The 12175-nt window shown below is 39.7% G+C and overlaps 2 protein-coding genes across 4 annotated transcripts in view; both read right to left on the minus strand.

The window, feature by feature from the left end:
- Positions 1-1237: 1237 nt before the first annotated feature.
- LOC143188651 (uncharacterized) lies at positions 1238-1768 on the minus strand. The gene has a single exon (XM_076393029.1). The coding sequence runs from the start codon at positions 1628-1630 to the stop codon at positions 1247-1249; it is 384 nt and encodes a 127-aa protein (XP_076249144.1). The 5' UTR covers positions 1631-1768; the 3' UTR covers positions 1238-1246.
- The window catches only part of Chi (LIM domain-binding protein 2 Chi), a 102747-nt gene continuing 92221 nt past the window's right edge, over positions 1650-12175 (minus strand). For 2 of the 3 annotated variants that reach the window (XM_076393026.1, XM_076393024.1), the window contains exons 3-9: positions 8423-8525; positions 5486-5658; positions 4845-5048; positions 3728-3851; positions 2448-2572; positions 2029-2271; positions 1650-1879 (exon numbers count right to left, since the gene is read on the minus strand). In XM_076393026.1, coding sequence (XP_076249141.1) covers positions 1778-1879; positions 2029-2271; positions 2448-2572; positions 3728-3851; positions 4845-5048; positions 5486-5658; positions 8423-8525 — 1074 coding nt within the window. In that variant the 3' untranslated portion in view covers positions 1650-1777. Of the gene's footprint in view, positions 1922-2028; positions 2272-2447; positions 2573-3727; positions 3852-4844; positions 5049-5485; positions 5659-8422; positions 8526-12175 lie in introns of all 3 variants that reach the window. The other variant, XM_076393027.1, reaches the window with a different exon arrangement.

The following is a 12175-nucleotide window of genomic DNA, read 5'->3' on the forward strand; positions in this document are numbered from 1 at the left end:
CACTCTATCTTTTTCGATACGTACGCGCGTCTGAGCAAATCAGATCGCCGCGAGCGCACATGATTAAGTAACAACTGTCTGGCGATTCGCGCCGCGACGAAGAGAGCCCGTGCACACCGATGATGAAAAATGCAACCGTAAAGGAAAGTCACACAATGATTGGACGTGGGTACGCGCTGTGCTGTGCGATAAAGAGCGACAATATGCTTATCAAGTGCTAGAAGAGGCGGAGACGAACCCCTGTTTCGCTTACAAAAATTACTGCACTGTGTCGACAGGTTGATATGAAAACGTTTAACTTATATCTGATTTTCAATAAACCAATACTTTCACTTCTTCCACTTTTTCTTCGCGACCTCGTCTTCTTATCGTGAAATAGATTTCGTAACAATAATAAAGGGCTAAAAATTCTACAAAGATCTCACATTTTAGGGCAATCAGGGCCTGTGCGTTGGCGTTTGATCGTTGGCTCCGCGCTTGAGTCTTCGAGTTTATGAGATGATCATCCCGTTCCTCTTTTATACACCCACATTCTCTCATCCCCCCAACCCCTATACTCGACACACCATACTCTCCTAACCTCACATACGCTTGCACAATACGTCGTACTTACCATATACCTCTTACAATATTTTTCTCATTTATATTCATTTATTATTCTATTTTAATTATATCAATACTGTTGACGGATAGAGATTCATTCACAGCTCGCTTCAGAGCGAATGATCGTCTCTGCCGCAGCGCGTGGCATACCGTTTTACGTTCAACCTCGAATACGATTTGACTTTTCCCCCGAGAAGCGTTTCACCGCCAATCAATCTTCCTCCTTCTATTTTATTATACGTTTTGTCCTTTTTGACATAATGTTTTATCACACGCTAAACCTTCACCCTCCAGCTCCGAGAAGTAGTCACGATGTTCGCCATGGCGTCCCAGAAGGCCTCTGAACGATCCACGCGAAGCGAACACCCATCGGTCCTCGTACCCTCGGTTCGATGGGCTCGGAAATACCACGCGACCTCCCCTCTCCCTTCGAGGATAAAAACAGACGGTCGAAAACCTCGAACGGGAACACGTGCGTCCATCCTCGGCCTCGATAATGTCCACGATCGGTCATGAAACACTATCTAGTCGTACAGAGCATTGTCCTTTTTGAATCAAACTGCTCGGGCACGCACCAGACGCACATCTCTTCTACACCGAGTTTGTCGCGTCTACCTTCCTACATTCAACCGACCACGGACAATCACTTGTGACCACGCTGAGCGAGAAAATACTCCATCTGCTGCAAACAGATTAACTGCTGCATCAAACTCTGCAGCGGGTCCTGGCCCTGAGATTGAGGAGCTTGTTGCCCTTGCTGGAGCGACTGCATCAAACCTCCACCAGCAGGCTGAGCAGCCGGCGGCAGCATCGTGCCCGGTGGACCCGACTGCTCGGCCAACAATTGCCGCTGAAGCTGTTGTACCTGATAGTGGAACTGGGCCGCCACGGCCATCAGCTCCGAGGATTCCATCCCCATGGAAGCTGCTGCTGCAGCGGCTGCAGCCGCGGCGTGACCCAGTTGCACGTGCTGCTGTTCCGTGTGATGGCTAGACAGGTCAGCCTGATGACAAGCTAGCGGGTGCATGCCAAGTTGCGACAGTCTGCTGGCCTGGGAGACAGGCGAGGCCAAGTAGGCGCCGGGGAGGCTAGGGTTCTCGCCCCGCTAGGGAGCCACGTTCTTGGGCCTGCGCCCCCGTCGCCCCCTGGTGGGGGGGCGCGGGGACTCCTGGCCTCACTGGCTCACCGCGGGGCTCTTTTTATCCTGTTGCTGCTGACTGGCATCCTGCGATCCTTGTACTCCTGCTGACGCGCCTCCCTGTCCGCCTTGCACTCCCTGAAACGCAACATACTCACGGTAATGCTCCATCCGCCTTCACTAAAAAGGATTCAAGATTGGAGTTCAGTAATAAAGAGATGCTACCATAGCACTGATTGTGAACTGTATAAAAAAATTATTCAATTTTGAGGCAAAGAGATAGGTACCTGACTACCAGGTCCTCCTTGTGGTGGTCCAGGGCCGCGGTCTGGCGGCCAAGAATTTCCTGGTGTTGGTTCCGAATGGAACTGGTGAGGGTGCGGAGGTGGTCCACCCGCCGCGTCGTGACTGTGCGGGTCCAGGCTATTCGCAGCGTCATACTGCGTATTTTCCAGCCTTGTGATTAACCGTTCGTCTTCGTCACCAAAATCACCTCCCATCAGCGATGGTTCACCCACAACCATCACGTCCTATGTTGACAAAAAATGGGGAAAGGTGTTAGCTGTATTGAAATATTGTCACAATTACATTTCTAAGGGAAACTGTGTTTCAAGGTACATCATGAAAGTCACTGAACTATGAAATTACCATAGTACATCAATGGTCCCGTTTCTAGGAATTGACGCGTATAGAACAGAGATCTTACCTGTGACGCCAGAGAAAAATTAGGCCCTGGCGATCTTTTTTTGCTAGGCGCAGGTGGCGCATTATTTCCTGGCCCCGATGTGCTACCCTTTCGCTTTCTTCTTTTGTTAGCTGGCCTCTGGGATTCTGCAAGAATAGAGTCACGATGAGCCACGAGCGTTCATACGCGTTCGACAACGACGCTAGCCATGTAGCAGCGCGCTAAGAAACTTCAGACCGCTACCCAGCTTTGGACCTTTCTTCACGTCAAAGGTCTCTGACACACACAAGCATGCATGCATCGGTAGACAGACAAGATAGTTACGTCTCTATATGTTGTCTTTTTCATCATCAAAAGCTACTTAAGAGAAGTTTGCACTCACGTAGAATCTTTACAGAGAAACACGCATTGCAACGAAGTTATTCCGATTATTCTTAGAAAAGCTCGGTTCCATCACTTCAGTAACCTTGAAAAATAGGAACAGTAGAGGTGGGGTACAGGAAACGTGGAGCACATCACTCTATTGCTCATGAGAGACAAAACTGTACCCGCGACAGTGCAAGCTTTATTGATTTTAGAATGTTCCCTTCAAATCAGGGACGTTATTTGAAGGTAGCAATAAACCGATAATTGACTTTTAAAAATTAGACCGAAATTTTAATTAATTTTATTCCACGTTTTAAATATTTGGGGTACTACTGAAGTAAAATAAAGCCAAAACTTCTTTTATGACATCTCCAGATGAAGATTAATTCTGTATGGACCTTTGCAGTTTAAAGAAAGCATATGTTAGAAAAATAGATAATTCTTAAGCTAATGTTCTAAGATTACGTTAACCCTTAGGTGGTATGATATTAGTATTGTACTACACAGTGCAGTTTCATTCCAAAAGTAATTAATAATAAAAATACGAAATTTACGATTTTTCAGTTAATTAATTTCCATAAGTTCCCTATGAATATCTTTCATGTCGATCTTGGACAATTGAATTTGTGTATTTACTATGAGCCTACCACACCAACTAAGAATTAACGGATTAGATAGATTTCCTATTCCACCATTGCAAACAATTAAAAGAGAGAGTAGGGAGGAACAGTAGGGAGGAGGTAGATCAGGGAGGAACATGAGAAAACTGGCCGTAGAAAGTGACTGGAACCGAGGCTGATGGCGCGACAAAGAGTCGACGGCGAGTGGCCGTCGTTTCCCGATCAAAAACCAAATCCTGCGGTAGACTGGTCGGCCGTTTGGCTCCACTGGCTGGTGCTTCTCATGTAAAGCAACTGTTCGTCTACCTCTCTTACCCGGCGGGGCAACCATCCTCTGCCATTTCTGGAACAAGGTCGTCTTCAAGCAGTCCCGCGGTGACAACGCGTACGCCTTGTGCCTCGACATTAGCTCCTGCATCGGCTCCAAAATCACGCATAACTGCAACAGAACAAGATTCCTTATCAATAACTGGTCCTGTCTCGAATTTCGTCTGGATTCTCTTGCAACTCGAATCATTGCCCGACCAAAAGAGTTACCCCGTGCTTCGAATCGATCATCAGCAGTCTTTCATCCAAATTTGTGATTATTGCGAGCGTTATTTAATCCGACTTCGACATGGAACTCGCGCGCGCTATTAATATGAAAATTGTCGTATCCAGCGTGTACCCGATTGAAAATAAACTTCCTAAAATATATTTGCTCGTTGCGCTCCGCTCGCGAGGCAAATTAAATTCGGTTTACATACGTTATAATAAAACTAAAATCCGTTTCATATTATTATTATCGTCATGGCGAGTGTGTAATTTTCTGTCGGCCTTTACATTATAATGATGACAATTAAAGTAATCGATGGTACATAAATGGATGGAGGCTTCGTGTGGCTCGAAATTTAACCAATTCCGGCTCGATTTTAATCAGCAGCCAATCGTAGCGTAATCAGCGATGCAATTTATTGAGAAAGAAATCCTCGGACGAGTCCGAAGGGCATTCAAAATTCCAAATTCCTCTCGCGGTCGGTTGGGTGCGTTCTCCCAGCCTTCGATTAAGAACACGACAATCGTTTCAGCGGGCACAGAGCAGCGATACGCGCGAGTGAAAGCGCTTCCGAGCGTGCAAAGAAGGTGGATCGTAACCCGGATACTTGGCCGTACTTTCGCGAGCCGATCTCCTCGCGATTCATGGCCCATTTAGTCTTTTTGCGTCCGATAGATTTCTATCGACAGGCCTAGCCAACGCTTCACCATTCATGACACTTGATATGGATTTTATTATCCAACGATATTCAGGCTCCGATCTTGCTATAAGCTGCCTAGGCAGCTTTAATGAAACGAATAAAACAGCCGCGTTGGTTGACAGTCAAGTGGATTTAGCTAGGCTCGTAAAGTCGACAGGGTTGGCAGTTCGAATTGCAGGAGGTTAATGCGTACGTACCCTAAGGTAGTTCAGGGTGGAATTGGTGATGCCCTGCCTGGTGATGTTCTTGCTGAGCTGCTCAAGCATCGTTGGGTCTTGCTGCATACCAACCATCGACCTGGGTACCAGCTCCTTGTGCGTCCTCACCGACATGTGCCACGACTTTATCCTCATAAGGTCGTCGAACGTGAATTCCAATATTAATCTACCCTCCGTGCATACCTGAAGAACGAAGACACTGGATTTAGAATACTGGATAAACTGAAACGAGAGACTCTAATCGAGAGAATTGAAAGGTTTGGCTCTATGCAGATTCAGTTTCAGAAAAATAGATTGAAATAAGAATAGAGGAAAGTTTTTCTAGACGACTGACAGGCGTGGAAGGTGGTTATCGCAAATGGTTGTGGTAGCGCGATGCAACTGGAAGGGAAAGGAAGTTGAGGATATGGTCTAAGAAGCGTAGACTGAATCAGGTGTTCGGTGTGACTCGAAGCATGATTCCGTGTCCCTTGGGCGGAGAAATTTGAATTGATAGCGCGATAATGAACGGCGGTTTGTTAAAGTAGTGAAGGGGTTCGAATGTTCTTGCGGTAGGTAGAGAAGAACCTCTCAACAGTTCCATCAGTGATTTCAATAACGCGAAACGTGTAGCTTCTTACCTTCGTAAACATCGGTTTTCCGTGATGCGTGACCATAACGCAGTGATCACAGTCGAGGGTTATGCTGGTATTGTGAAATGACTCCTTCGGGTGCTTCAAATTGTAGTAAAGTTCCGTCACTCCGCCCTCAAATATTGAGCGGAAGTACCTAGGTATTAACGTCCTGCCTATCGCTGAAAAACCACGGATAAATGTCGTTAGAAATTTGGGAAAATGATCGAGGATAATTGTTAACCTGCCAACTGAATTATTGTCTCATCGAAAATTTGTCAGAGTTGTTTAACTCATTCAAGTGCTATTTTTTCCTTTCTACTCGTGTCTGTATAAATCATTTTTTCAGACGAGAAGAAATATAAGCTGATACTGCAATTCTGAATTTTGTTTAAAACAATAGAGTTCGTTAAAATTGTTTTTAAATTCTAATCTTATTATCTTTATTATTATTTGAAATTATTATTATCAGGTACATCCATCGATTCTATGGTAATACTAATTATGTAATATAAATTCCAGCAGTAATACTTTAACTGGTTTTATTACATGAATAAGTTTAACAAAATTCTATTTGTTCCAATGATTTCAGCGATCTGAATATTTGATAAGTTAATTGCAGTTGCGTTCCTTGAATTAATACACATAACCAGCATATTTCCGAGCTACATACTCAATCGATTCTATTTTATTCAAAAAGTATAATATTATTACTATTATTATTCAAATGTCCACAATCATACTCAATATACTAAAATATTATAATATTTTTAAAAAATATACAAATTATACCATTTATTTATTCTTCATGTAACAAAAATCACTTTATTTCGTAAAATGCCCTCATTCGCTACTGATTTGTTACAATTATAAGAGCCACACATTAATCGAATAGTCACATACTTCTATTCACAAATAACTAGATCTTCAACTAACATAAAGAAATTTAGCATACTTATTTTATTCGAAATACTTGAACTCAAGTATTTGAAATCATTCAAACATTCAAATCTTTGAAATCTATACATATATTCAAATAGATAGAATTTTGTTAAACCCCTTACAAACAATCAAACTATATACTTAAATAATTAAGACATTTATTGTCACTTAATCTCGAATACCCACTTTAAGTTTAACTCAACTTATTTTTTCAATTTCCTAATATTCTAGTATATTATTAACATTGAAACTCCTCCTTCATACATTATATGACAATCGAAAAATTCATTAAAAATGATCGCCTATATACACCATAGCTGTATGGTGTAACGTCGCCCCTTGTTTATCAGAATCATTATAAAAAGATGTCAATAATGACACGATAGGAAGGACAAAAGACAAAGGGAAAAATAATATTATATGCACACGTTTCCTCTGAAAAGAATCGGAAAAATCTGTTTCAAGGACGGAGGGCGGCATACTTATTGCATCGGTAATGCTGATCGCGGAGCTGTCGTTTGTACCCAGGCCGACAATACGATGTGACATGTAATCACGCTGTTACCGTGCATTCAAAGGCGAAGAGAAAGAGGAAGACATTAAAATCCACCGGGTGCAAAATTGCTCCACGGTGGCGCGTTATTATTTAAAATACGCGCGACGAGGCGGCACGCGTGCCATTTCTTACGGGGAATTCGAAATTTTTTAATTTTGAAATTTCTGCAGGATTTCTCGCCACGAAGTATACGAATAAACTTATGTCTTCATGGATGGCAAATTTGAAATTTCTGTGTACAGTCAACCCTCCTATAACACGATTAATTCGTATGTGGGAACCGTGTTACATGGAACGCAGAATTAGTGTAAATCAGAATAATTCGTAGCGTTATTATATGGAAAAGAGGGAAATTTCCCATTAATTTCAATCATAAAATTGTGCATATTATAGAGACATAGCGTTTTAAGTCTACCACCCATTGCAGTTTTTGCTCCGCGGTATAAGAGGGTTGAATGTAAATTTTGTGAGGAAACATCTTTGAAAAATATGTAGTTGATGACAGAAAAACATTTCACAAAGTTCATTCATAAAGTGTGAAAAAGGAGAGATTGAAATTTGATTACTCATGTTCGGATATTTTATAATATATAGGTACTTATCATAACGAAAACATTGTATTTACGTTATATTTCTTTATTGATCTAAAATAGTCGGTTTCATAACTTGTTTAGTGTTTTCTATTTCTGTATTTCTCGCTACACATAATATGTTCCATGCACAAGGTGTTTTTGAAAATTGTATTGAAATTTTTCATAAATGCCTAAAAGTCCACACTTGTACTACTAATAATTATTTAGCACCTGATACAGTATTAAATTCCATTTTAAAAAATTGAGTTAGGAAGGAAGCAAAAGTAGTGTACTATTAAAGCAGCGAGTGAGGCATTTCTTATTACTCTATTCCTATCCACATATACATACATATATAAAACTTCGTTTGATAAGTTATATAGGTACACATTCATTGCAAGAAGTATTACGTACACTATACTATACATGTATAGGTAATTCTCTTTTATTCATGGCTGGGCAGTAAAGTAAATGTCCAAATATCTAAATCTTTAAGATATCAAATGTTCCTGTGAATAAACAACCCAAAACTGTACGCCTCGATACCTTAATTATGAGATCTCAGAAACTGAAAATACTATTTTATGACACTAATTTTTATTTTTAATTAAGTATACCTAATAACACATTAGAATTTAAGCTTAAAATTGAATAAAATTAATGTCAGTGTTTAAATATCGAAACATGGCCAACTTCTGGGACATTTACCTTACATGTTACTTTAATTCAAGAAAACCAGACTATAAAAATACCATACACTGTACTATACGATCTACTTTTATACCTCAACTATATTTCCATATTCAGTGAACTCGAGGAGAAATACAAGAAGGACTATAAAGTGGGACACTTTAAGATATTGTCAAATGTACTTACTGTATCTCTTAGGACCATCCTCCAAGCAAAACGTGAGGGTTAAGCTCGCATCGTCTTCGAAGAATTCAGTCGCGAATGCGTCCCACCAAAGATTGTCGCTCTCCTGGAACAGAACAACAGAAATGAACGATTAGTCAAGGCTTCCTGACGAATCACGATTTCACACGAGCTATCGTGTTTCAACGATCGTGTTCTAACACGAAACTAGCGCTGAGCGGGGCGAGGGCCTCCAATTCGAAAACATCATTGTCGTGATCGGCAAACAGAGCATCTGTAACGCGAGCACGCTGTTCTCGGTTTGCAACTTCCGCCGCGGGCAAACTGACGATCGTTTGCAAACTCTCGCCGCGACTGCGAGGATCGTGCTGAGCCTAAGGGGGCGAGATTTGGTGCAGTTTTGGGAAGAAATCAGAACTGATAGAAACTACAAATACTTAAGAAAATAGCGATATAATTATAGCAATGGCCAATTTTTGCGTTAGCCTCTGTGTACACAATCGGATCCTCAAGTTTCTTTGCGATAAGAATTGATGTAAAATTATGCAACGAATGGGAAGCTGAATAGGTTTTGCGATACTTTCAGAAGAATATCAGAAATGAATACAAGAAAATTTATCAATGGGTACTCAGGTACTCGTTTATATTCACAAGGGTGAAACTGTTTTAGAAATCAATCTTTAGGTAAAAAAGGTAAATTTAACTTTCACATAGTGCTCAATAACGCAAATGATTATTACTTCTGTAAGAAAGTAATGAAAAATATATATTTATAAGATGGTGTAATTTCTGTGGTCACTGCTGCTAAAATACAAATTTTATTCGTATGCATGTAGTTTTTAAACAATGTGTGCTGTACTTCGATTTTACTTTGACACATACTTTTCAACTACGTTAAAAAGTGTCTGGAATTAAAATGGGGTAGTTCAAGAACAATATTCGAACATATTTTTATTGGAGGAGGACAGTATCGACTATCTACATATAACCTTGTGGCTCTTTACCAGTAATATGCTTACAGAATGTAAGAAACGTTACTAAACCTAGTTAATATGTTGAAGATACCTGTTTATTCTTTTAGAAGTGAAACTGAAACGAAATAAGAAGCAGTCTCGAAAGTTTATAGTAATAGCGACGATGTTATAATGAAAATGTACTGTACTCCTATGAGAAGGTTCAATCGCCTAGGAAACACTTAGGCATTTTTTAAATACGTTCTATAAAGTCTATATTCAATGCTTCATATCATTTTAATCAGCATTTTCATTCATCATCGAAGAATGTACGTTTTATTAATATCTACAAATATTATTTTCTAATTATTAATATGTTTTAGCATTAGAGGGTACAGAAAGAAATCCATTAATCAATTAAAACTTCCTTGTAATTTATTCCTTGATATATATACTTCATCTACCTATCAATCATTCATTCATATCATTTTTAGCAAAATCAGACAATTTTAAATCAATCAAAAACCAAGATATATAATGAATCTGTTTCTGGCACCTCTAATAGAAAAAATATTCGCTTCAATTTGCATCTATCTTTCCCTCAAAAGTCTTCTTAATTCGACTTCTTTTACAAGCCTCTACTCACCACTATTCTCTCAACCTCTAAACCTTAAAAAAGCGTTTTTCCTCTGAAAAATTATTAACAGCATAAGTTTTTACTAACATTCAACCATGGCGTCACAAATGATAAAATTTGTTCCTTCTGCACACTACTATATTATCAGCCTACATGCGTGTAACAACCATATATTATCATCATTAGTATTCTCCCCATGCGACAGAGCGTAAGCACGATTTGCCTTTCGATGCACCTCGTTTTCGTGTTTCACTCGTCCAGCTACTGCAGTATTGCCACCCACACGTTGAAGGTCATTTCTAATCCCTAAAATGCGAGTTCAAAGATGCAAGGCCGCTTTCTTTCGCGTACAGCCACAACTTGTCGAATTTCCACGCTCTTTCTTATCACCGTTCCACGTAATAATAATTCAGAAGCACGCTTATCGGTCCGTGCGTTACGTTCCATAGTTTACCACTGTTTTGCGCGAGGTGACGAGCCACGTTTACGACGTAAAAATTTCAAGCGTTCCCGTATCGACGCTATATAAATATTCATGCCACGACGAACTGCAGTATATAGGGTGTCAGCATTGTAGTGGTAGCACAATCGGGGAGGGAGGATAGTTATGTAATTTCTGTACAAAAGACAGGAGTGGAAAATATGAAATAATGTTCTGTGATTATGGGGGTCTACATTTTGCAAAAACTGTCACATTAGAGATTCGTTAAGCCTGTCACAGTCCTTCGGTGCAACAATTTTTATTATGTTATATGAACAGAGATAGTGAACTTGTAATGCTATGTTAAGTAACAAGATATTAATATTCGTAACAGCGTTTTTATATAATTCAGGAAATTAGATGAAAATTTTCAAAAAGAATGAAAATAAGAGTTGATTGAAAAGAGTCCAAGGGCTAGGGCGAAAAATTGATAGAATGTGCTAACAAGTATGGTACAACTGCGAATGAAACGAATTTTTACGCAAAGGTAAGGCAAAATTATGCAGCAGCCTCTGTTTGAATGAAGCTTTTTGTAAGATAATTGTGTTTGAACATTGTTCATACCACAAAGTTTTATTTAGAAGAATGTTATTTGATTTAGTTTCGCACAAGTATTTGTTTCATCTGCAGTTGAATATTTTACTGAACAAACATACGTACATTACAACCTCGATATTTGCAGCCGAATCTCGTCTGCAGCATTCCGACAAGAAGTGGACATACGTGATTACTCAGAGTAATGAGAATGAACGAAGTAAAAAGCGATAGAAAGAAAGGAAACATAGATTTCAGTCAAAACATTTGAAACGCTGGAATTCAAATTCTTAGAGCGTACAGTAGCCGGAAATCCTCTAGTCGTATCATTTAATCACATTCATCGACGCTTATGGATGACTCAAGCACAAGCTGCACTAGACTAAATGCATTATATGCGCATTTAATGCTCAATATGTCCTTCTGTTTTATGCTAAAGCTACATTCGTGATACGAATTAGTTTCTAGTACTGAAACAGATATTGTTACAACAGCAAATTTAATAAAGAAGAAATGAAAGAACCTTTTACCGATTACTAATTCATTAATACAGTTAAATATAATTGTGTGTAGGAGTCATAGAAGACAACGTGAGATGCTGCTTGTTGATCTCGATACATGCACGATCCATTATAGTTGCAAACATTTTTGACCACTGTTCCTAATGCGATCGAGATTCCACTATATTCTACTGTAGGTTCAGCAATACAGTGTTTACTTGAAGAACGCTAGCAATTTTTGTTAGAACTGATGAGGACACCTTTTCGTGATGTAGATACTATTTATGGGGCTTATTAAGATCCACTTCAGAGTTAAAAATGGATTTTTTATGACACTTTCTTAAAACACACCCCTAAAACGGTATAAGGTACGAGAACGTCCCTTAGAACTCAAATTATATCAAGACTTCAAAATAAAAGCCCAAACATACACACATTTTATTTACAGAATCAGAATCCTTTTACTCAACGAAAAACCTGCTCCTTAAAAGAATGAATAACATGAGCATAGATCTAAAAATTGCTTCGAAATGATTCATTCTACTCATCAAATGAGAATACGAGACTATATAAAAACCTCAACGAAAATCGAGCGTTCAACGAAGCAACGCTGCGTCTCTAAAACAAAATATGCGCCATCGAACCCAAGGA

The sequence above is a fragment of the Calliopsis andreniformis genome, chromosome 3 (genome assembly GCF_051401765.1).
Source record: "Calliopsis andreniformis isolate RMS-2024a chromosome 3, iyCalAndr_principal, whole genome shotgun sequence".
Classification (NCBI taxonomy): domain Eukaryota; kingdom Metazoa; phylum Arthropoda; class Insecta; order Hymenoptera; family Andrenidae; genus Calliopsis; species Calliopsis andreniformis.

What these genes read in the sequence shown, in the direction of transcription:
- LOC143188651 (XM_076393029.1), bottom strand. Translation starts at nt 1,630, where the DNA reads ATGCACCCGCTAGCTTGTCATCAGGCTGACCTGTCTAGCCATCACACG.